This window comes from Heloderma suspectum, chromosome 1, assembly GCF_057233095.1.
Source record: "Heloderma suspectum isolate Gila_16-S chromosome 1, 16-S_ref, whole genome shotgun sequence".
Taxonomy (NCBI): Eukaryota; Metazoa; Chordata; class Lepidosauria; order Squamata; family Helodermatidae; genus Heloderma; species Heloderma suspectum.
This window is the reverse complement of record NC_139458.1, coordinates 425,166,803-425,191,591: the sequence shown is the minus strand read 5'-3', so window position 1 is coordinate 425,191,591 and position 24,789 is coordinate 425,166,803. Positions and strand designations below refer to the sequence as shown.

Below are 24,789 nucleotides of genomic sequence, written 5' to 3'. Positions count from 1 at the left end.
CTGCGAGTGCAATGGAACCAGTGGAGATGGAGCGGTTATACTGCCCTTAGCCTGAAATTGTGTACAAAAAGTAAATCACATTGTACACAATGGGAATCGCTTCTGAGTAATCCAGGCGATTGTACTAACTGCTCTGTGGTACCCAGAGGATGCCATTATATAATATTTGCTCCTGGCATTCTGCTCCCTTTTTTTATCATTGCTTAAACCATTTCTATTGTGTCCTGCTAGCTCTTCTAGTAACTTTACTTTTTATATCTCTTCTATATCTGTATGCTCTTATTTTTTCTTTCTTCTCTTTCTACTTTTCAACTGAACACAGAGAGAAAAGTGTCCTTCAGTATCTCAGTGTGAAGCCTTTATTTCTGAAGTAACAAGGCAATCCGGCTGTAGGAATCTTGTTTTAAAAAAAAAAAGTTGACATTTTTTACAGGCCTTCATGAATAGAGCAATCAAGAAATACACATCTTCTTTCCTTGAATCAAGGAACTGTACTGGCATCACCTGCTGAATTTTTTAAAAGACAGACTATATTGCACATTGCACTGTTAAGATCTACTGAATAAAGGGACAATTTTCATCTCTCTAAGGACCAAGGGTTGTGCGGTCTCAAGAATTTCTCCAGGAACCCAATTACTGCTTTCTTCCTTTATCAGCTTAGTCACCAATCGCTTACTACTTCTGCTAATATTTAGTTCTGTAAATCTGAAATGGAAAAAGGCTGTAGTATATTGTGGAATTTGTTGTAAATACAGGTACAAAAAAAGCCCCACAAGCATATTAGCACTTCTCAACCTTATTGGGTTTGCAAAATTTGCATGATGTTGCTCTTCACAAGACAAGACTCTGCTGTTTATTTGGATGCATATGGCAAGAAGAAAAGGTTTAGGTACCTGAAAATGTAATTGAACACTTTAATCCACACTCTACATTCATGCTCTCTATATGTTTTCTACGCAAAAAGTAATACTACACAACAACATTCCCTTTTTTTTGGGCAAGAAAATGATGGAAGAAATATTTTTGGAGCTTTCTTTGTCCAATAAAACTATTTGTGTTTTCAGCAAATACCAACTCCAGAATAAAATTCTTACAGTAAATAGTTTGTATTTGTATTTTTGTTTTTGTTTATTTGTGATTTTTGTTATGAGCTGATTATGACTTAGGAGGTTTTATGGGGAAAGACCAACGTAAATAATGTAAATCAGCCTTTTCCAAGCGATTTCTTTTCTTAGGTCTCTTGTTCATAAGTCACCCTGTTTTTGTTCCTTATAATTTTATATGCATTATGGTTAATTAATGTTGTTGGTACTCTTTAAATCTTTGTATGTGTATGTTGTATTAAACTTTTGCAAAGAGCACAAGAAAATAGATTTGGTTAATCCTTGGAAATGTACATGAAGTTCTTCTGGTTTATATTACATTTTAATATAAACTTCAAGGCTTCAGGAACAATCATGTACTTTTCATGCATTTACCAGTCTTCTGATTAACCATACCTATTTTCTTAAGATTTGCACCTTTTTGAGCTTTGCACTTGCTTTATGTGTGTTTTGGCTTAAGAATTGGTTTCACAGGCACACTACTACAGGCAACTCTGTAAGCATCATCTACCTAGAACTTCTCTTGTGCAGACATATTTCCAAGTTAAGGGGAGTTGTGCAGGAGCATCATTTTATTTATATGAGGCTTGCCTGGGAGAATTTGATGGTGGATCATGCGCCTTGTGTAATGTACCTATTTTTGCACATTACATTGCCTAGATTTAGCACTACAGGTTAGGTTTTATAGTGTTTTTAGCATAATTCACCATGTTAAAAACTAAAATGCAATCTTCCCTTAACCAAACCTAACTCATTGATCTTTTTTGGAGGATGAGGCTTATGGGCTGCAAGTAATTTGTTTTTATAGCTCATTCTGAACAAAGCTAGTCATTTGTTCTGTGTAAAGCCAGATGTTTTTCTGCTAACAGTGTAATAGAAAAAGCCTGGATTTTGTGCAGGAGAACCAAAGCCCTTTCTATTTTTAGCTTCCTTTTCCAGAGCTCATTGAGGAATATAATCTGACCTCCCTAAACTCCTCCATTTCTGAATTGGTGAAGAAAACTGAAATTTAGTCCATCCCTTTTCATCCCAATTTTCATTACAGTCTACGCAGTTATATAAATATTTACTATTTTTTAAAAACCATTAATAAAATCTGTAACAGTGTCAGGAAGTAATGTCTCACTTCACCATCTGTTGATATCCCAGCACCTTTAGGACTAAATGCAAGGGCTTTTTCACTGCACATGAAAAATATTCAGCAACTGTAAGCGGAATTACATATTCAGCAACTGTAAAGCGGACGCTGCAGTTCTGTCATACAATGAAATGCTTCTCCGCGCTGCTGCTGCTGTTGCTAAGGCTACAATCACCATCTCCAGAATGCATTATTTCCTAAAACATTTTGTGTTCTGAGAGACAGTGCGGCTCCAGCAATGAAGCCAATGTAAGTTCTCTGGTGTAAACTCGTGTGTGTGTGTGTGTGTGTGTGTGTGTGTGTGGCTCAAACATTATTAAGAATGGAACTGCCTTAAAAGGAGAAGCACCTGGGTGCGACACAATCTATTTAAACACTGTTTTACAAAAGCTGTTATTTAAAGCTGTAGTTTTCCTTTCTTATACCTATTAAGGAGTTTTGTAATGTTTGCCATTGTACACTACTTAATTATGTTATTAAAATTCCAAGCCAAATAACTAATCCATTTGCTCTCTCTCTCTTCTTTCGAAGAAGCTTTTATTTGGTCCTCCCAAAGATCAGAAACCATTTTGAATACGACTGTGTAGAGTTGGGGAAATAAAATTAAGTTACTAAGGATTGTATTCAACAGTGTCATTTGCATTCAACTTCATCAGCGGAACCAGGAAAGAGTAAATGCCCCTTCCCTGCTGCAGCCCTGGTGTGCCTTTACAATTTGTTCTGTAGGGCTAGGAAACCCTCCAGTGCAGATTTTCAGGTGGCACAGAGAGCTTCAAAGGAGGAGAGGGGAAGAAAGTCCTGCACAACATTGTATTTAACCCGAAGGACTCTGTATTGGGAAGGAGATAAATGATCCAGTTTCTTTCTTTCTTTCTTTCTTTCTTTCTTTCTTTCTTTCTTTCTTTATTATTTATTTATTTATTTATTTATTTATTTATTTATTTATTTACAATATTATTTACAAGTGGCTGGGTGATCAGCCAGATGGGCGATTAATAAATTTAATAAATAAATAATAAATATTTATATACCACTCCACATCAGAAGATTTCACAGCTGTGTACAACATGATAAAAGAATAAAACAACAGATTAAAAGAGTCAAAACATTTTTTAAAAAGACAAACCCCAACAAAGTGGAATTTAACAAACCACGGCTGGTCATGCAAGGAAGGCCTCTTGGAATAACAATGTCTTCAGGAGGCACCGGAAGGAACACAATGTTGGTGCCTGCCTGACCTCTAAAGGCAGGGAATTCCACAGGAAGGGGGCCACCACACTGAAGGCTCTTCTCCTGGTGGACTCTAACCAGGCCATGGGTCCATGTGGAACCACCAGGAACATGCCCTCTCATGACCTCAGTGACCAGGCAGGTTGGTTAGGAAGGAGGCGCTCTCTCGGGTATCCTGGTCCCAAGTTGTTTAGGGCTTTGTACACTACTACTAATACCTTAAACCTGGCCTGGTAGCGAATAGGCAGCCAGTGCAGTTCCCTCAGCAGAGGAGTTACAGGCTGAAAAGGGGCAGCTCCTGACAACAGCCAAGCTGCTGCATTCTGTATTAGCTCCAGTTTCCGGACCAGCCTTAAGGGCAGCCCCACATAGAGCGCATTGCAGTAATCCACTCATGAGGTTACTAATGCCTGGACCACTGTGGTCAAGCTATCCCTGTCCACGAGAGGCCGTAACTGGTGAACCAGCCAAAGCTGGTAAAAGCCACTCCGAGATGCCATGACCACTTGGGCCTCCAGCGACAATGATGGATCTAGGAGTACCCCCAGGCTACAAACCTGATCTTTCGGAGGGAGTGCAACCCCATCCAGAACAGGCAATAAGCCTATCTCCTGGACCTGAGAACCACTCACCCACAGGGCTTCCGTCTTGCCAGGATTCAGCTTCAGTTTATTGGCCCTCATCCAGCCCATTACTGAGTCTAGGCACTGATTCAAGACTTGCACAGCCTCTCCTGATTCAGATGTCACAGGGAGATAGAGCTGTGTGTCATCAGCATACTAATGGCATTTAGCTCCAAATCCCCTGACAGCTCCCAGTGGCTTCAAACAACATTGGGGACAAGATGGTACCCTGCGGCACCCCATAGCTCAATTGCCAAGGGGCTGAGGAATAGTCACACAACGTTACTCTCTGAAATCGGCCCCGTAGGCAGGACCGGAACCACTGTAGCACAGTGCCTCCAATACCCATCCCATGGAGTCGATCCAGAAGGATACCATGGTCGACGGTATCAAAAGCCAATGAGAGATCAAGCAGAATTAACAGGGTTGCACTCCCCCTGTCCCTGATGGATAAAGGTCATCCATCAGGGTGACCAAGGCTGATTCAGTCCCATAATCAGGACAAAACCCAGATTGAAATAGGTCTAGATAATCAGTATCCTCCAAGAGTGCCTGCAGTTGGTCCGCCACGACCCTCTCAAGTACCTTCCCTAGAAAAGGGGTATTTGCGACTGGGCAGTAGTTGTCTAATAGCATTGGGTCCAGAGTGAGCTTCAGGAGTGGCTGCACTACTGCCGCCTTAAGGATAGCAGGGACCACCCCTTCCCGTAGGGAAGCATTTTTCACTCCCTGGACCCACCCTGTCATACCCCCTCGGCTAGCTTTTATTAGCCAGGAGGGACAGGGATCAAGAGGGCACGTGGTCGGTCGCATTATTGCAAGCATCTTGTCCACATCATCAGGCTGTAACAACTGGAACTGGTCCCACAAAATCGGGCAGATGGTGGCATCAGACACTTCAACTGGTACTGCACTAACAACAGCATCAAGGTCGCTGTGGAGACAAGCGATTTTGTCCTCAAAGTGCGATGCAAAAAGGTCACAGTGGGTCCTCGATGGGGCCAGGGCCCCATTTACTGGGGAAGATGTTAACCACTGGGCCACCTGGAAGAGCTCCGCTGGGCGGCTACTTGAGGATGCAATGGAGGCAGCAAAATAAACCTTTGCTGCCTGCGCTGCCATGCAGTAGGCATGATTATGAACTCTAGAGCGTGCTTGGTCGTCTTCACTTCGAGTCTTGTGCCATTTGCGCTCTAGCTGACGTCCAGCCTGTTTCACTGACTGCAGCTCTCCAGTATACCAGGGAGCAGAACGGGCTCCACAGTGTCGGAGAAGGCACTCAGGTGCAATCCAGTCGATGGCCCTCCGCATCTCACTGTTCTACTGTGAGGCTAGGGCCTTGGCTGGATCACCAACTCTCTCCACTGGAAAATCCCCAAGAGCATTCAAAAATCCATTGGATTCCATTAGTCTCCTGGGGCGGACCGTCCGAATAGGTCCCCCACCCCCGCAGGAGGAGAGTAACGCTGTAAGTTCAAATCTCACCAGGAAATGGTCTGATCATGACAATGGGGTTACTTGAAGCCCCCCAATCTTCAGACTACCCATCTCACAACTTGGAGCAAAAACCAAATCAAGGGTGTGCCCTGCTTCATGTGTTGGGCCGATGACATACTGAGACAGCCCCATGGTTGTCATGGAGGCCATGAAGTCCTGAGCTGGAACTCCAGAGACAGCCTCAGCATGCAAGTTGAAGTCACCCAGGGCCACCGTCCTGGGTTCCTCCAACGCCACGCTTGCGACTGCCTCTGCCAGTTCAGTCAGGGAGGATGCTGGGCAGCAGAGTGGGTGGTACACCAGCAGCATCCCCAATCTGTCTCTATGGCCCAGTAACAGGTGCAACCCCTCAAGGCCCATTCCAAGGTGGAGTGGTCTCCTGGTGATAGAGATGGAAGTTCTATGAACCACGGCAACTCCCACCCCACCCCCCCGGCCCTCCAACTTATGTTGGTGCTGCACTGAGTACCCACGTGGGCAGAGCTGAGTTAGGTTGACTCTGCCCAGCTCACCCACCTAAGTCTCAGTAATACACACCAGGTCGGCCCTCTCATCCACGATCAAATCGTGAATGAGTGCGGTCTTATTGCAGACCGATCCGGTGTTAAATAGCAGCACCACAAGACAGGAGGGCACAGTGGAAGAGCTACCAGCTACATGAGAGCTAGAGGAGGGGGGTAGAAGGGGAACAGTGCATAACACCTGTGGCCCATTCTACTTTGATATCCCAACCCCCTCCTCCTGCCACATCTCCTTCTCCCCCAAGTCACTGGAATAGTGGTGCCCCCTCCATGGGTCCCTGTATCAGAGTCTCCTAGGCACATCCTTACCTGGGAGGTTTATAGGCTCTACCTCCTTGAACTACAGTGTGTTGAGTCAGTTGTAGAATTCTGTGAATGTTTCTAGTGGCCCTATTTCAAAAAGGATAGCATAGAACTGGAAAAGGAGCAGTAATGTGCTTCATCGCTTCTTGTAGCAGTGAATTCCATAAGTTGTGTGTTGCAAAAATGGCTGCTGGCTTGGATGGCTTTAAAATGAGATCAAACACCTTCATGGATAGAAGAGTGTATCGAGAGTTACTAGGTACAATAGCTAAATGGAACCTCCAGATTCAGAGGTAATTATGCTGACGGGGAACTTGGTGGAGGAGGGCTATTGAACTTGAGTGCTGATTGTGGACTTCCTGGAAGTATCTTGCCGGCCAACATTGGAAACAATATTCTGGGCTAGACAATGATTTGCAGGCAAGTGCAAACCATGGTTTGCCCATCCAGACAAATGATGAGTTTACTACAAAGTTCGACTGTGTGTGAGGGGACCACACATCAGCCAGAGTCTCCTTGGGCTTGTTCCTGCAACCCCAAACTGTGATTTGGCATGTTTTGAGTAGGCCCACGATCTCCAGATGAATGAGAACTGCCATGGGAAATACCATGTCTCACTTCAGGAGGCCTATGGAGAAAGGGTGGTGTTAATGGCTATTTTTAAAGTCGCTAAGGCCTGAAGGCTAATCCCAATAGTGAGGCAATGCACTAAGGCAGTTGCTGCTGTGACTCAGTTAAGACTGGCCACACTGAAACTGCAGGAAAGAGGAGGGCTCTGAGAACTACTATTTAAGTAGTGAGGCTTGAAGTAAGCTTGCTTAAGGAGTCTCTGACCTGGCACAAAAGAAGCCTCGTTCACAAAGATCAGTTTGGGTTTGGGAGTCACCATCCTGCAGGGCAGCATGCCTAACCCACACATTTGTCATTCAGACAGGATGTTGCATTTGCAGCTTAATTCAACTATATAAAATCATGTTTGATAAGAGAACGGCCTATTGGCGCATCTGTAAATGTGTTGCATTACAGTCATTCAATTTGTCTTCAGTCAACTGGTGCCCTGACTGCCAACAGAACCTGCTCAGGGTCAGTTTGCACTTTATGCAGCAAATGGCTTATCGATCCATCACTGTTTGGAGTAGTAAATAACAGAAATGCCTCTGGTTTACGTGTGCTTCAAAGTCCATGTGGGTTTGGGGGTTTTTAAAGCAAAGGAACAGTTAGAAGAGTGTTCTCAAGTTGCAAGTGACCTAGGCCACTGTTTAATGTGCTGGCATGTCCCCTGCCCCCGGACGTTAACCTGCATCTCATAGCTGTTGTCAGGACACATTACCAACCTCCGTGTTTCCTTACGAATATGGAAATGGCCGGGGCTGAGTTCCCAGCAGCTACTGCAAGCAACAAGGAAGGCATGAAGGGAAAAGGAGGCTGGGCAAGCTGTATGGCGATGAGCACAAGGTGTAGGAGCACCAGTAACAAACGAATTCAAAATGAATTGGAAATAATCAGAAGAAGAAACCAAGCTGAGTTCTACCTCAGTTACTCAAATCTTGGTTTGCATCCCAGCAGCAGGCTGGTATAAGGATCAAACTTCTCATAAAGGATATATGCAACAATTCATAGTCACTGCTACTGGGAGGTGACTTCTAGATAAGGGCTGACAGATCTTCCTTTTTTTTTAAAGCACATGGTGTTTGGAAGTTTACATATTTCATGCATTTATACTCACCACTCCCTTCAGTGTATATTTCACAGGGGCTTACAAAAATTCTCTATCTAGTACTATAAGCCATTCCACAACATTCCATTCCACATCACTGAGGGTGCATTACATCACTAGGAAACCCTCGCTCAATGATGTCCCTTTCTCCCATTTAAGTAAATAGTTGCCATTCACTGCTATAGGGGAAAGTAAAGCGCTGAACCGGGTGGGGGTGGGAAGGGGGCTCTTATCTCTGATATTGAGTGAGCCAACTACTGACTGGGACCTCATTCCCTACATGCCTTGAAATATGTTCACCGTTGCTTCAAACACAAACTGCCCATTAATTACTTGTTCTCACTTTGCTCCCACTGTATTTGTTGGAGCCAGAATACTCTTGACTGAGGGGCATCTGTCAATCCTACTTCTAGGTTAAGTATCAGAACCAACAGGTAGGTAGCTTGGAAGAAATGAAAAACATGTTTGCTGGGTCCCCAGAGGATAAAAAGCTTAGAGATGCCTTCTACTGAGTCAGACTATTGGCCCATCTAATCTCATTTGTAGCAGCTCAGAGAATTTCCCCATCCTGTTAGCCAAGGTTCTTTTTTCAGTGGAGATGTTAGGAACTGAATCTGGAACCTTCTATGTATAATATATACAGTGTACCATGTCCCCTTCATATGGACTGGTCTGGTTTGAACCAACACAGCTTTATCAAACACATCCTGAAACCAGTAGTAAATTGTTCCCGCTAAAAAAAAAACTACTATAATTTTGGAAAATACTAGACAAGTAATAGTTGTTTTTATTGGATAAGTAGCACTGGAAGTTTTTCTTGAATTTTTAACACAATTGCCAAAGCTCGTGCATGAAAATGGTTCTGTAAACCTACTTGTCATTTTCATCAAAACGTACAATTACAGGTTCATGTCCTGTGGACTTCAGAAATTTTAGGAAATCATCTGGATACAATCCCATTGTTGCTGCATTTGTCATTGGGTGAAAATACAACCTTTCATGACCTCCTTCCATGAAGCCAGCATCCATCACAAACTTCACATCTCCCTGGTCACAGAAAAGAGCCAAGGGGGTCGCGCACCCCTGGCCAACTTTCAGTTTATCCAACATGGCCACTTCATCAGCAAAGCGCAGATTCCCACTTCCAACACCCAGTTTCTTCGCCAAGTCGTTTAAGTTGACTTGCCTGTCATGCAGAACTGTCACCAACCAGAACCCTTTTTTCTTCTTGTCTTTAAGGAAGAGGTTTTTGCTGTGAGCTCCTTTCAAATGCTGCACATAAGGCATCATTTCTTCAACTGTGAACACCTAGAAGAGATAATTGGCACAGCATGGCTCTTCCTTGAATGATTCACTGGCTGCCCCATCTTTTTTTAATGACATGTAAGCTGCAATCCCCAGAATCCCCAGTGAAATCTTGCTCATTTCAACTGGATGCACACAGAAGTCCAAGTAGGTTGTGTCCATATTTCTTTAACATTTATTTTAAAAGCTTCTATCCCGCTTTATTCCACCAGTTGGATTCAAAGCAGCTCACAAAATAAGCATCTTAGGCTTCGTATAGAAAACCCTGGATAGCAACTAGATTGGCTCATGTAAGAATACAGGGGCAAGTAGACTGCCACCATCCTGCCCTTACCCCCCGGCCCTGCTGCAAAATCCTAGATAGCCTGAACTCAAGGCCTCTTCCAGAAAGAGAGACAAGGTGAGCAGCATCTGGGAGGCTGTCCGGCAACCAGGTTGGATAACACTCATTTTTTAAGAAAATCAGATTTTTAAAATTTAAATCTATTTTTTTTTTTATAAAACAAAGTACTAAATTTCTCTCTCACTTAAACAAATAACATTGTTACAATTAAATATCATAAATACACTAAAGTTACCTACCATTCAAACATGGCTCTGTCCAGCCTAACTACCAACTCTTGCTGCTTTAAAGTTCAGGACTTTCAGTTTCTCCGAGTAAAGTCACATGTGCAAAGTTACAGGATAGATAGGGTTGTTGCTCTGTGCTTACATTGTGCCAAGCAAGGCAGAGGAGTTAGTTAAAAGAGCCTGGTGGATAAAAAAATTGTGCTTTTAAAAATTCCCCCAAAAAACTGATTAAAAAAATTAAATGGGATTATTTTCTGCCCCATAACTATCATACCTTGCTTGACCTATCAGTCATGGGCATTTCAGTTTTGTTAGCTACTTTTTTTTTTTGTGAAGGCAAGGCTGGGCCAAGACAGTGAAGCAAAAAGGAACAATTCTGGAAAGAAAAAGACAAAATTTTTCAGTGTGCATCTTCCAGTATTTTCATCCTACACCCTCTTGCCTGGGAGTAAGCCCCATTGAACTCAAGGAAATTTATTTCTGAGGAGACATGTATAGGATTGTGTTGTTGACCTCAAACTGTCATGGGTGATTGTCATTGGAAAGACCCTATATGGGAATACTTTAAAGACATTCCCTCTTATAGGTAAAAAAGGAAAACTTGCAAAATACATACAGTGAGACAAAGAGATGCAAACACTGTAAATAATACTCTATTTAGTTGGAAATTACCATGGCTTAGTAGTCAGATCTGCACCATTGTTCAGGAAATATATGAAAAAGTTTCAATGGGAAACTTGATTTAAATCATTCCACCCTCCAGCAACCTGCCATGCCCAGGTTTGTCAAAGTGATGAGCGAATGTGAAATACTCCAGAGTGACCAGCCAATTCCACCTTGCTCATATTGATCCCTTGTTGCAACTGGCTATGAGGGTGGCTATGTGATCAAGGTTTTCAAATGGTCCATAGGATAGCGGGTGGCCTTCCTGGAAAAAGAGAACGTACTGAAAGTCTCAGAAGGAATGGCCTGACCAAGTGTTGTTGTTGTTCAGTTGTTAAGTCGTGTCCGACTCTTCGTGACCCCATGGACCATAGCACGCCAGGCCTTCTTGTCCTCCGCTCTCTCCCAGAGTGTGCTCAAATTCATATTCCTTGCATCGGTGATGCTATCTAGCCATCTCATCCTCTGCCGTCCCCTTCACCTTTTGCCTTCAGTCTTTCCCAGCATCAGGGTCTTTTCCAGGGAGTTTTCTCTTCGCATTAGGTGGCCAAAATATTTGAGCTTCAGCTTCAGTATCTGCCTTCCAATGAGCACTCAGGGTTCATTTCCTTTAGGATTGACTGATTTGACCTCCTTGCAGTCCAGGGGACTCGTAAGAGTCTTCTCCAGCACCACAGTTCGCAGGCATCAATTCTTCGGTGCTCAGCCTTCCTTATAGTCCAGCTCTCACAGCCATACATTACTACTGGGAAATCCATAGCTTTGATTAGACGGACCTTTGTCGGCAAGGTGATGTCTCTGCTTCTTACTATGCTGTCTAGGTTTGCCATAGCTTTCCTCCCAAGGAGCAAGCGTCTTTTAATTTCATGGCTACAGTCACCGTCTGCGGTGATCTTGGAGCCCAAGAAAGTAAAATCTGTCACTGCTTCCATTTCTTCCCCTTCTACATGCCAGGAAGTGATGAGGCCAGATGCCGTGATCTCAGTTTTTTTAATGTTGAGTTTCAAACCAGCTTTTGCACTCTCCACTTTCACCCTCAACAAGAGGTTCTTTAGATCCTCTTCGCTTTCTGCCATTAGGGTGGTATCATCTGCGTATCTGAGGCTGTTGATAATTCTCCCGGCAATCTTAATTCCGACCTGTGATTCATACAACCCGGCATTTCTCATGATGTTGTTGTTGTTGTTGTTGTTCAGTCGTTCAGTCGTGTCCGACTCTTCGTGACCCCATGGACCATAGCATGCCAGGCCTTCCTGTCCTGCGCTCTCTCCCGGAGCGTGCTCAAGTTCATATTCATTGCATCCGTGATGCTATCTAGCCATCTCATCCTCTGCCGTCCCCTTCTCCTTTTGCCTTCAGTCTTTCCCAGCATCAGGGTCTTTTCCAGGGAGTTTTCTCTTCGCATGATGTACTCTGCATATAAATTAAATAAGCAGGGTGACAATATACAGCCTTGTCATACTCCTTTCCCAATTTTGAACCAATCAGTTGTTCCATGTCCAGTTCTTACTGTTGCTTCTTGTCCCTTGTACAGGTTTCTCAGGAGACAGGTAAGGTGGTCTGGTACCCCCATCTCTTTCAGAATTTGCCACAGTTTGTTGTGATCGACACAATCAAAGGCTTTAGCGTAGTCAATGAAGCAGAAATAGACGTTTTTCTGGAATTCTCTTGCTTTCTCCATGATCCAGCGAAAGTTGGTGATTTGATCTTTAGTTCCTCTGCCTCTTTGAAACCCAGCTTGTACTTCTGGTAGTTCTCGGTTCACATGCTGCCGAAGCCTAGCTTGTAGGATTTTGAGTGTAACCTTGCTGGCATGTGAAATGAGCGCAATTGTATGGTAGTTTGAACACTCTTTGGCGTTTGCCCTTCTTTGGAATTAGAATGTAAACTGACCTTTTGCAGTCTTGTGGCCGCTGTTGAGTGTTCCAAATTTGTTGGCATATTGAATGCAGCACTTTAACAGCATCATCTTTTAGGATTTTAAAGAGCTCAGCTGGAATACTGTCATCTCCGCTAGCTTTGTTGTTACTAATGCTTCCTAAGGCCCACTTGACTTCACTCTCTAGGATGTCCGGCTCAAGTTCAGTGACTCCACTATCATGGCTATCACGGACATTAAGATCTTTCCTGTATAGTTCTTCTGTGTATTCTTTCCACCTCTTCTTAATCTCTTCTGCTTCTGTTAGGTCCCTGCCTTCTTTGTCCTTTATCATGCCCATCTTTGCACAAAATGTTCCCTTGATATCTCCAATTTTCTTGAAAAGATCTCCAGTCTTTCCCATTCTATTGTTTTCTTCGATTTCTTTGCATTGTTTCTTTAAGAAGGCCTTCTTGTCTCTCCTTGCTATTCTCTGGAAATCTGCATTCAGTTGGATATATCTTCCCCTTTCTCCCTTGCTTTTCGCTTCCCTTCTTTCGTAATCTTTCGTCAGCTACTTGTAAAGCCTCCTCAGACAGACACTCGGCTTTCTTGCATTTCTTTTTCTTTGGGATGGATTTCGTTGCTCACTCCTGAACAATGTTACGCCCTCCATCCAGAGTTCCTCAGGCACTCTGTCTATCAGGTCTAATCCCTGAAATCTATTCCTCACCTCCACTGTATATTCATAAGGGATATGATTTAGGTCATACCTGAATGGTTTAGTGGTTTTCCCTACGTTCTTCAATTTAAGCCGAAATTTTGCAAGAAGCAGCTCATGATCTGTGCCACAGTCAGCTCCAGGTCTTGTTTTTACTGACGGTATGGAGCTTCTCCATCTTTGGCTGCAAAGGACATAATCAATCTGATTTCGATATCGACCATCTGGTGATGTCCATGTGTAGAGTCGCCCCTTGTGTTGTTGGAAAAGAGTGTTTGCTATGATCAGCGTGTTCTCTTGGCAAAACTCTATTAGCCTTTGTCCTGCTTCATTTTGTACAACAAGGCCATGCTTGCCTGTTATCCCGGTGATTTCTTGACTTCCTACTGTAGCATTCCAATCCCCTATGTTGAAGAGGACATCTTTTTTTGGTGTTAGTTCTAGAAGGTGTTGTAGGTCTTCATAGAACCGATCAACCTCAGCTTCTTCGGCCTCAGTGGTTGGGGCATAGACTTGAATTACTGTGATGTTGAATGGTTTGCCTTGGATTCGTACTGAGATCATTCTATCGTTTTTGAGATTGTACCCCAGTACTGCTTTTCCCATCCTTTTGTTAACTATGAGTGCTACTCAATTTCTTCTAAGGGATTCTTGCCCACAGTAGTAGATATAATGGTCACCTGAATTAAATTCACCCATGCCTGTCCATTTCGCTGATTCCCAAGATGTCGATGTTCAATCTTGCCATCTCATGTTTGACCACCTCCAGCTTACCTTGATTCATTGATCTTACATTCCAGGTTCCTAAACAATATGGTTCTTTAGAGCATCGGACTTTCTTTTCACCACCAGACACATCCACAGCTGAGTGTCCTTTCGGCTTTGGCCCAGCCGCTTCACTCTTTCTGGCGCTACTTGGAAATACCCTCTGCTCTTCCCCAGTAGTATATTGGACACCTTCTGACCTGAGGTGTCATATCTTCCGGTGTCATATCTTTTAGCCTTGTGATACGTTCCATGGGGTTTTCTTGGCAAGAATACTGGAGTGGGTTGCCATTTCCTTCTCCAGTGGACCACATTTTGTCAGAACTCTCCACCATGACCTGTCCGTCTTGGGTGGCCCTGCACGGCATAGCTTATGGCTTCACTGAGTTACGCAAGCCCCTTCGCCACAACAAGGCAGTGATCCATGAAGGGGCCTGACCAAGTACCTTTGCTTTAGAAGTCAAAACATAACAATTGTCACATCCTTTCCTGTTGAAGCTTGGAATTTACTTTCAATCCAGTATTTTGGTATCACCTCCTACACTCCATGACCACAAAGACAACCAAACAGGCCAGATGGGCACTGTAGTCCATAGTCTGGAACAGAGTATGATGAGATGCCTAACAGCTCAAGTCACTCTAACCTAATCTACAGGGCAGCAGAATAAGGTGGTAGAGTCCTGAAGTGACTGAATGGCCTGTACCATTTCAGACTGTAAGTGCAGGATCACTTCTCAATGTACTTGTGCAAAACTTGCCCTGCAAGTCAAATAGCAACACAAGAGACCAGGCTGGGCAAGAACATTTCTCCCCAACTCAGATATGTTGTTGTTCAGTCGCTAAGTCATGTCCGACTCTTCGTGACCCCATGGACCATAGCACGCCAGGCCTTCCTGTCCTCCGCTCTCTCCGGGAAAGTGTGCTCAAGTTCATAACTCAGATATACCAGTGGCCAAAAAATTGTAGTTTTTTGTTTTGTTTTGATATTATGGGTAAAACCTAACATAAATCCTACTTAGAGTAGGCCCACTGAAATGAATGGGGCTTAGGTTAGTCATGACTAACCTAAGTCCCATTCATTTCAATGGGCCTACTCTAAGTAGGAGTTGTGTAGGATTTTACCCCTTATCTTCCGAAACCTTTGATCTCCCACAATAAGACTGCAAGCCTATTACACGTTTGCCTGGGACTAAGTCCCCACTGAACTCAACAGGGCTTACTTCTGAGTAGACATGCACGAGACCGCGCTGACAAGCAACCCCCAATTTGGCAAAGCAGAAGCGTAAGGAAGCCAGCGCCACGTGGCGGCCGCCTTCCCTGCCGCCTCGTCCGGCTGCTGCTGCCCTCCGAGCCGCCCGCACTCACTTTGGGGTGCTCCACGCTGAGCGCTTCGATGCCCAAGCCCTGCAGGCGATCCTCGAGCGTCCTCCGGAGCCCCCCCTCCTGTAGTTGCGCAGCCATGGCTGATCCTCCGGTCCGGGAAAGGAGGAGGAGGGGCCGCCACCGCTGTTCCTCTTGGGCAGGGGCGGCTCCCTTCTGCTAGCAAGGCGAGCAAAGAAAGGAGACATATCATGGATCGCTTCCGGTTTTGTTATGGCGCCCCCCACATGTGTTGGACTACAACTCCCACTATCCCCAGCTGTTGGGGATGATGAGAGTTCTACGCAGGGGCGTCATTAGGTAGGGATCTACCTGGGCACGGGCCTCGGATCTTTTTTGTGCTGTGCCCCGGATCTTTTGAACTGTCCGAATTGCCATTTTTTTAAAACATTCTCCCATTGACTTGCATTGGAAAACAGAAACGGCCATAACTTTTTTCAGTTTGCGTAATGAATACATGCAATTTGGCGACCCACTAGCCCCCATGGAGCTGATTGAATGTGCCCCATTTCAGGCAGTTAGGTTCAGTGGCTTTTGTGCTAGTCACAGGTAAAATTTGCTATTTTCAAGAAAATGTGTCAAAGCAAAGAGCATGCATGGAATTTGGGGATCTGGCAGCCCCTATGGAGCTGACTGAACCTGCTAAATTTCAGACAGTTGGTTCCAGTGGCTTTTGTGCTAGCCGTACGTAAAGTTTCCTTTTCTCAAAGACTAAAACAAAAAGTAAAAGATGTCAAACCACACAGGGGATTAGAGATCCTACTCAGAAGGTGTATAAAGTGACCATTAGGAGGTCATTATCCCTAATCTCTGGTGTAGGGGGGGGGTTGAGGTGCAAAACCCCTCTCTCCCTCTACTTTTCTGCTCTTACATGCCCACTGTTGGGAGCTTGCTTGCAATGAAATTTTGAAGAGGGAGAAGGAAGGGAAGAAACAGCTCCAAGTGAAATACTGGTATTTCACACAGCATCTGATTTTACTGCCCCAAACTGGAACCCTTGGCTTCTGCCGTTTGAAGTTTAGCAGCTTCAGTACAGCAGGGATCCAATCAGCCTCCACAAACTTCTTTCTCCCCCTCCACTTTAATTTCTCCTAAATAGCTGTAGGACTCAAATTATTTCAAAAGGAGGGTTAGGACTATGTGGCATCATGACCGAAGAACTGCTGAGGCTTTTAAATAGGTTCTACAGTTTAAAAAAAAGCCCTCAGCCACCTCACCTCATAAAGTTAATTTAAGTACATGCAATCCTTGCAAACCGTCCACAGCCTCCTAAATTCCTCTGAAGTACTACCTCTCTGAAAGGAGCCACTAGGCTTCGGGAATTCTCTCTACAGTCCCCACCCCCATGCATTTCCAATCACCTTCCTCTTCCCTCCCCTATCCTGTTCTTTCTTTCTCTTCTTTATTCCACCCAGAGCATATTTTGGGGAATTCTGAAAGAGAATTCTCTTTGGTGGGCAAGAGAAGTTCTGAACTGCATTTGACTTTATACAAACAGACAAGAGGGTTCATTTTTCTCCTTCTCACTCAAGTCTTTGAGAAAAATAGGTTCACCTGGTTGCAGAGAAACAAATCTGGGGCTGTTTTGTTTGTCAGTTGCCATTATCCAGCAATAGGAAGGGCTGTAGCTCAGTGGTAGAGCACATGCTTGGTATGCAGGAGGTCCCAGGTTCAATCCCCAGCGTCTCCAGGCAGGGCTAGGAAAGAATCTGGCCTGAAACTCTGGAAAGCCGCTGCGTCAACAATACTGCACTAGATGGACCCAGAGCTTGACTCGGTATAAGGCGGCTTCCTGTGTTCCTCTGAACAGAAAGCTTTAATAAAAATAGGAGTTTTGGATTTGTTTTTTAAGTGGAGGGGACATAAATATTGCTAATTTATACAATCCTATGTATGCCTACTGAGAAGTCCCATTATGTTGAATGAGGCTTACCCTCAGGAAAGTGTGCATAGGATTCCAGCACAAGTTACTTTTGCAGGGGGGTTTGCACCTTGATATTCTGCATGTTTACTCAGAAATATGTCCTAAATTGTGAGCATGGTACTGCAGGCTTAATACAGTGCCTACTCAATTCTGTCTAATGAATTGACTACCCTTTCAGCTCAGTCCTATGCATGTTTTGTTGTGTGTGTGTTTGCATGAACTGTAGCTTCAGTGGTGAGGGAAACGCACTTAGTACATGCTCAGAGTTTCTCCATAACTGAGCCCTAGTTTTGAAAACAGACTCATTGGCAGAATCCTGGCGAAGTCTTGGCACAATTGAAGTTCTGGGAAGGAAGATACAATGAGAGCTTGTGCATAACGAGGAGGTAGAGGAGAGTTGCACAAAACAAGACATCTGTTTTTATGCTGGAGGATGGTAGGATGAGGAGGGATGGTTGCATGGAGGGGAATAGAATTGGTAGGGGGAGAATGTAAATGCTTAGGGGTGAAAGAAAAGCATTCTGCATATGCTCAAAGGCATTCTGTTTAAGAACATAAGAGCTGTGCTGCATCTGTCCAAAGTCCATCTAGTCCAGCATTCTGTTCACACAGTGGCCAACCAGATGCCCATAGGAAACCCACAAGCAGGACATGAGTGCAATAGCACTTTCCCACCCATGTTCCTCTGCTGCTAACACTGGTGAAATGTAAATAAATTCTAGTCATTCTAAATTTGCATGCATGTATATCCTTTGGGAACTATGGAGGTTTCTTCCCTGGGGGACACCTCTAATGACCTGTGCATTTTTATACAAATTTACCCAAAAACTATTGGGGAAGAGGTGAAGGGAAGGGAAAGCAAATAACTCCCTCCTCCAAATTGGAGAACTCCCCTTCCACATGAACTACTGCACCTATCCTTCTGAAACTTTGCTGGTTTCTTACTTGGGGACAATCTAGTCTGTCTGTAATTTTCAGAACAATGGTCCACAAGGAAAGAGGGAGATAAGTATGTCCTCTTATACATGTGTGTAATCTATACACACATGCATGCACACCACATGCACCCCGGCATATATATATATATATATATATATATATAAAAATTAGAGGTGCGCTTAGACTCGTGTGTGTGTGTGTGTATATATATATATATATATATATATATGCAAATTTGTGTTATGGGCCTGTGCCCCAGATCTTTTAAGAACCTAGTAATGCCCCTGGATCTATGCCCTACATATCTGGAGGGCACCAGCTGGGGGAAGCTGCCTTATCCAAATGGGCAGTCCACTGCCCCAATTTTAATTCTTCATCAAGTAAACAGCTGCTTTGGGAGGGTGATATCAGGGAGCAGAGGTTACCAATCCTCCCACCACGCCCTCGTCTCCTCTGGATCAGCAGTCTCCCTGGCTGCTTTTTGTAAACATCTGGTCAGTTTAAGCCCTAAAATCATGTAGTTGACAGTTGCATCTAGCTTTACTGACCCACCTTGGCCAGATGTTAAGTGATTTAAAGCACAATTCTCTACATGTCCACTCAAAACTGAGTTCCATTGATTACAACAGGGTTTATTCCCAGGTAAGTAAGTAAAGGATTGCAGTCTTACTCTCCTAATAGTTTTAGTGGTATTTAATTTTTGACATTGGGCTTTATTGCTATAAAACTTAGCGCTTTGGGGTTTTAGTTGTGAGATTATTTTCATTGTTGTTTTATTCTATTTGCTTGCTTTTCAACTTCTGCTTGTAAGTTGCCCTTGGAAGCTTTGTCCAGAAAGGTGGGCTATCGTTTTTCTAAAAATATACAACCATATGGAAGTCTTATTATCACAAAACTTGAGAACATTGCTCACCAAGTTAGAAACTTGGAAAGCACTGCTTTAAATATGTTTATACATATCTACTGGGAAGTAAGCCCCATTGGGTTCAATGGAACTTACTCCCAAGCAAGCATTCATAGGATTGCACCACAAGGTCATTTTACTATAAACAGGCCTAGCGGGGTGGTTAAAGGGATGTGGTTTTTCCATTTACAAAGTCTTAGGCTCCAATCCTAAAGTCACTTAGTTGTTGTTCAGTCGTGTCCGACTCTTCGTGACCCCATGGACCATAGCACGCCAGGCCTTCCTGTCCTGCGCTCTCTCCCGGAGCGTGCTCAAGTTCATATTCATTGGAAGTAAACACCATTGAATAGAGTGAGACTTACTTCTGAGTAAACATGTATAGGATTGCATTATTAATTAATGTGTAGGTTAGGGTAGCTAGTTTGCAATTATCATACAAGCTATGCCTGCTGAAATTCCCTCTTCTATACAACTATTAAAAGTGCAGGAGCCCTGCCCTCTTTTGCATCTGGCCACCGTAGGATAATGTGATTTATTTTTGAGCTTCACCATTAAATCCTGTAGAGCTTAAAGGATGTGAGTTTTTTGCTTTTGGTCAGCCTGAAATAAGGGCACAGTCCCATTGAAATGAATATATGGTCTTGTGTAGTTCCTATTCATTTCAGTGGGGCTTGCAGGAGAAAACTGCTGGGTGGATTGGGCCCTAACCGTTTTGAGACTGTCTTGGAATGCTCTGAGTTAGTCTTTGCATGTAAGCCAGGAAGGATTTGCTGAGATGTTGAGAGCCGGAAAGTGTTCTAATGCAGGGCATTAACTGCAAAGGGAATAAATTAGCATTCATTCTAAAGGAAAAATGGATATTAAGTTGAATGGTCTTAATTGTGCATTCACCCTTATTTGGCAGTGGGTGACTATATAGACTGCAAAATGTATTGCATTTCAACTGCTTAATGACAACAGCTGCTCTTAGTGTGTTTTATTTAATAAACCAATTATCTAACCAATCTCATCAGCAACTCAAGTGAGATGTAATAGTAATCCTGTTAAAATGCTTCTCTAGGGAGAGAGTTACAGAAATATGAAGCAAAGGGTGTGGGGAACCTGCAAGGTAATTTTTTAAGCTGATAAGACTTCAGAATGTTGATGATTTAGATCAAGGCCTTTTGTAAAAGAAACATAAAGAATCATAGAGTTGAAGGGGACCTTGTTGTAAATAATCTGCTTGATGAAGGAGATTCAGAGCTAGAACTTCCCAAAGAGGTGGTTGTCTACCGTTTATTTGAAGATCAACAGTGAGGGAGAGCTCACTACTCCTCTAAGCAATACATGCAATGATTTAAAAATATAAATTAAAAACTATCAGAACTTTATGAGTAAGGTCACTGGGGTTGGCAACCTGTGACTCTCCAGTTGTTTTGGCCTAGAGCTCCCATCTGCCTTAGGCAACATAGCCAGTGGTGAGGGATCATGGAGCTGTAGGCCAAAACATCTGGAGGTCCACAAGTTGCCCACCCCTGATTTAGGTGATCCATGGACTCAAAGAAACAGTGGCAGGGAGCAAAGGGTTGCATAGGGCTTTTAATTTATTTTTAAACATATTTTAAACATATTTTTTAAAAAACAACATAACTAACCAGAATAACTGCTAAAAGCCTGGGCAAATTAAGAAATGTTGAGTCTGGTGCCAAAAGCTGATCAATTCAGTGCCAAGGCCAACATTATCACCTGATATCCTTGGGCAGCTAGCAGGCCCCACCAATGCCTTGGTTCATAGAATCATAGAATAGTAGGGTTGGAAGGGGCCTACAAGACCATCGAGTCCAACCCGCCTGCTCAATGCAGGAATCCAGGTCAGAGCATCCCCGACAGATGGCTGTCCAGCCTCATCTTGAATGCCTCCAGCGTGGGCATTCTCACTTGAGGGTTCTCCCTCAAGATATTTTTTACTAGCCTGGCACTCCATGCAGCACTGGGCGGCTAAGCTGAGCAGCCATTTTAATTTTCCTCAACACCCCAAAGCAGCACTGCATTGGGAGAAATTAAAATGGAGGCTCAGCCTATTTGACTAGCGTTGCATGAAGCATTGTTACTGCTGCTCACATCCAGGTAAGCCCACCAATATAGGAGGGGGTCCACCCATGGGCTCCTTACCCAGGGCTCCTTCGGACCTGGAGCTGCTGCTGGCCATGACAGAAAAGACCCTTTTCCTGGACATCAGCCATCTAACGCTTGCTGGCAGTGGGAACTAAGAGAAAGGCTTTTGATGAACTTGGGAACTAGCCAGGTTCATCTAGGACCAAATTGGAAGCTCATGAAGTTGTTGGAAGCTTGCCCCCAGTTCCTGGGGAACACAACCCCGGAGGGTGCTATTGCACTCATGTCCTACTTGTGGGTTTCCCACAGGCATCACATTGGCCACTGTATGAACAGAATGCTGGACTAGATGAAACTTGCTCTGATCCAGCATGGCTCTTCTTATGTTCTTATTGCTTTAACACTGGCAAGCTATGTTCAGTCCATTGTTCCGCAGTCAGTAAATAATGTGGCAGTCATATTTTTCACTGCAACAATTTCATTTTGATGTCATCTTCAAAAGCAGCCCCTCATAAAATGCGCTGCAATAGCCAGAGTGGACTATGCCTATGCCAAGCCATGGGCAGCTGACACAGAGAATTGGGACTTGGATGTGCAAAATGTACACCAAGGTGGCTATGCACACACTCCTAAACCTTTGCAGAAGGAAAATCGTATATAATGCTGCATGCCTATTAAGACGAACATTTGTCAAAAGTGGCTTTCTCTGGCATGACATGTCAGCCGTCACCGTATGTCGGCTGTGCTCGCTGATTGTCCCTATTTGTCTCTCCCCGCCCCATCCCACTTATAAGCTGCAGTCCTATTACAGATGGCTGGACCTTTTCAATTAAATTCTTCCTGGCACATGCATGACATATAGATTAGAAGAAATTCTAGGCAGAAGCAGTGGACTTTTAATAGCCTTTGGAAACCCTTAATCTTCTCTCTCTCTGTCTCTCTCCTGCCCCCCTCCTCCTAACATTAATGCTGCAGTGGAAGCCCCAGGGATAATCCCAAATGACACAGTGGAACCAAAGTGCTCTTTAGCCTAGGGAGAAGAGGGCGGAATTAACTAGGGAAGGCCCTAGACTCAGAGCAATGAGCACTGTAAAGTAGTTTCTTTGCAGGAAAACAAGACATTCGAGCTTAGACTGTCCATCAGTACAATCCTGTGCAGGGTCAGTCAGAAATAAATCCCAGTTAAACAGGGCTGGCTTTACTATTAGGTTGAATGAGACAGTGGGTGCTGGGGGAGCGAGCAGCAGCAAGTTGCTGAAGGACAGAGCCCTGCCCCCCCTAAGCTAGCAGCAGTGGAGGATGCCATCTCATTGGCACCCCTTGAAGTAAGGTTCAACTGCCAATCTGATGGGTTTAGGAATGAGTGGTGGGGTGCCTTCTTGTTCCTTGTTTCCGGCAGCAAAATGTCTTGGGTTGCCTACTGGGTTCAAGGAGACTTACTTCGAAGTAAGTGTGCATTACTTCCAAGGGGATGTTTCCACCAGCGGTTGCATGTTGTGGTCGTTAGGGATACATGACGTCATGGCCATCCAGCAGCCACCCTGGAGCTTATCAGGGAAAAACCAGATTTCCTGAGATTGCTTCAAGTCATATTCTTTTCCTTAAGTCAGGTTCTTCCCAGAACAGTTTTTGTATGCCCAACCCCGGCATTTTGTTCAGGTATGCTAGCCCTGCCCAGGCATGTGCCTTTCACCATGACCCCAGTCAAGGGGTGTTTGCTAGGGATGGGCAGATTCCCTACCTGATGGTCCGGGTGGGAATCCGCCCGCAGGGGGAGGCAATCCCTCCCTCCCCCCAGAATCCGTCTGAGCTGGCTCCTCTGTGCAGTGATCCCGTGGAGCCGACCGCCGGCTCTGCATTGCTGGCGATACGGCCGGCCGCCATTGCCATGCCGTATCGCCGGCTGAGTGAGGGCTAACTCTGGACTCAAATGGTGTAGTGGACACCATTTGTGGCTGTAAAGCTGTTAGATTAACCTAAATGCAGCTGTAAATGGGATTGCCCGCAGGACTGCCATGGAGCAAAGCCGGCTCAGACAGATTCTGGAGGGAGGCAGAGGGAACTGGTCCGTTCTGCCACAGACTCTGGAGGCCAGATTCTTTGGAATCTGGCCTCATTGGGATCTGTGGCGGAATTCTCTGTCATCTCTAGGTGTTTCTCCCATTGTGCTGAATGAGGCTTGTTCTCTCAGTGACCACAGAAATAACAGAGAAGCCCCTTAATTGGCTCAGCACATATCAAAGCTCATTAAGCCGTGATCTCGAGGCTCGGATTCATTGCCTTAGGACATAACTCCTTCAGAGCCTCCGTATAGAGATCCTGTGCTTTAAAATGGGGGCTGGTTTCGGTCTCTTTCCCACAACAAACCCATTAGTGTCTCCTCAGAAGTAACTCCCATTGTGGTCAATGAGGCTTGCTTTTGAATGCCCACATCAGATCTTACAGAGATTCCCCCTCAACTGAAATGGCACATGTTAAAGCCCAATTTCTTAAGTGTGATTAAGCGCAATCTCGACAATTCATTGCCTTAGGAAGTAAGTACTTCACAGCTTCATTATAGATATCCTATGGGTTACAATGGGGGTTGGTTTCTGTCTTTGTGTTTACTGATCTCTTTCCCACAACAAACCCATTACTGTCTCCTCAGAAGTAACTCCCATTGTGGTCAGTGAGGTCCTGCAGCTTAAAATGGGGGCTGGCTTCCATCTTCGTGTTCTCCCCCCACCCTTTCCCAGCACAAGCATATGTGTGCCTACTTGGAAGTAACTCCTATTGTGCTCAATGAGGCTTGCTCCTGAAATGCAGGTGCATCTGGACTTTCAGTGGAAAGGAGAAAGGGGGTGAAGCCTCTCTTACTGGTTGAGCAGCCCCTGCCAGTCAGATGATATTCACTCCAACCCCCACCCGCACTATGAAGTATGTTCTGTGAAGTGATTTTTACTGCTGCGGAGAATCTGCTTGTGGAGCCCTGCTCACAGCAAAGCTGATTCCTTTTAAAAAATCCTGTACTCCTCCATTAGCTTCTCCTTCTGTTGTTGTGGAAACATGGTCCAAGTCAGTGTGCATAGGATTACAGCCTGTGTCTTTTCAAAATAGCTACATTTGAATTTTTGTAAAACTTCATTGTTATTAATACATTAAAAATTAAAAAGTACACATTCCTCAAGTAGGCTTCCAACAAACAATAAAAACAGTGTATCAAACTAATCAAAGATCACAAAGAATAATGAAATACAGGTTCTAAGGAGAGGAATAAAGGAAAAGAACATCGAATTTTAGAGTTGGAAGGGGCCTTGGAAGTTGGGGTGACTACCAGGCAGGGTTCCTGCACACCTTTAATAGTTGTGTATAAGAGGGAATTTCAGCAGGTGTAGTTTGCATGATAAGCCATCCCTGCTGAAATTCCCTTTTCTGCACAACTATTAAAGGTGCAGAGGCTCTGTCCTCTTTTGCATCTGACCACACCCTAGCAGGGAGTATAAGGGAGATTGGCTATGCAGCTCCCAAGACATTTTGCTGCCTCCTGCTGCCCTG

At 44.4% G+C, this 24,789-nt stretch overlaps 2 protein-coding genes across 6 annotated transcripts in view; one reads left to right on the top strand and one right to left on the bottom strand.

Moving 5' to 3' along the window:
* The window catches only part of CCDC88A (coiled-coil and HOOK domain protein 88A), a 130,290-nt gene extending 127,549 nt beyond the window's left edge, over positions 1-2,741 (top strand). For 3 of the 5 annotated variants that reach the window (XM_084829271.1, XM_084829272.1, XM_084829270.1), the window contains one exon: positions 323-2,739. The gene's annotated coding sequence lies outside the window, so the exon portion shown is untranslated. Of the gene's footprint in view, positions 1-322 lie in introns of all 5 variants that reach the window. The other 2 variants (XM_084829275.1, XM_084829274.1) reach the window with 1 other exon arrangement.
* A 6,148-nt stretch (positions 2,742-8,889) lies between these two features.
* Positions 8,890-15,499, bottom strand: LOC146360272 (prolyl-tRNA synthetase associated domain-containing protein 1-like). Its single transcript, XM_084829269.1, has 2 exons — positions 15,380-15,499; positions 8,890-9,440 (listed from the first exon to the last, which is right to left on the bottom strand). Exons 1-2 carry the CDS (start codon positions 15,473-15,475, stop codon positions 9,003-9,005), a joined length of 534 nt encoding a protein of 177 aa, XP_084685395.1. The 5' UTR covers positions 15,476-15,499; the 3' UTR covers positions 8,890-9,002.
* Positions 15,500-24,789: the final 9,290 nt, after the last annotated feature.

What these genes read in the sequence shown, in the direction of transcription:
- LOC146360272 (XM_084829269.1), bottom strand. Translation starts at nt 15,475, where the DNA reads ATGGCTGCGCAACTACAGGAGGGGGGGCTCCGGAGGACGCTCGAGGAT. An exon ending in TCAGCGTGGAGCACCCCAAA is followed by an intron (nt 9,441 to 15,379) that starts GTGAGTGCGGGC and finishes TATCTCTTCTAG; the next exon opens with GTGTTCACAGTTGAAGAAAT.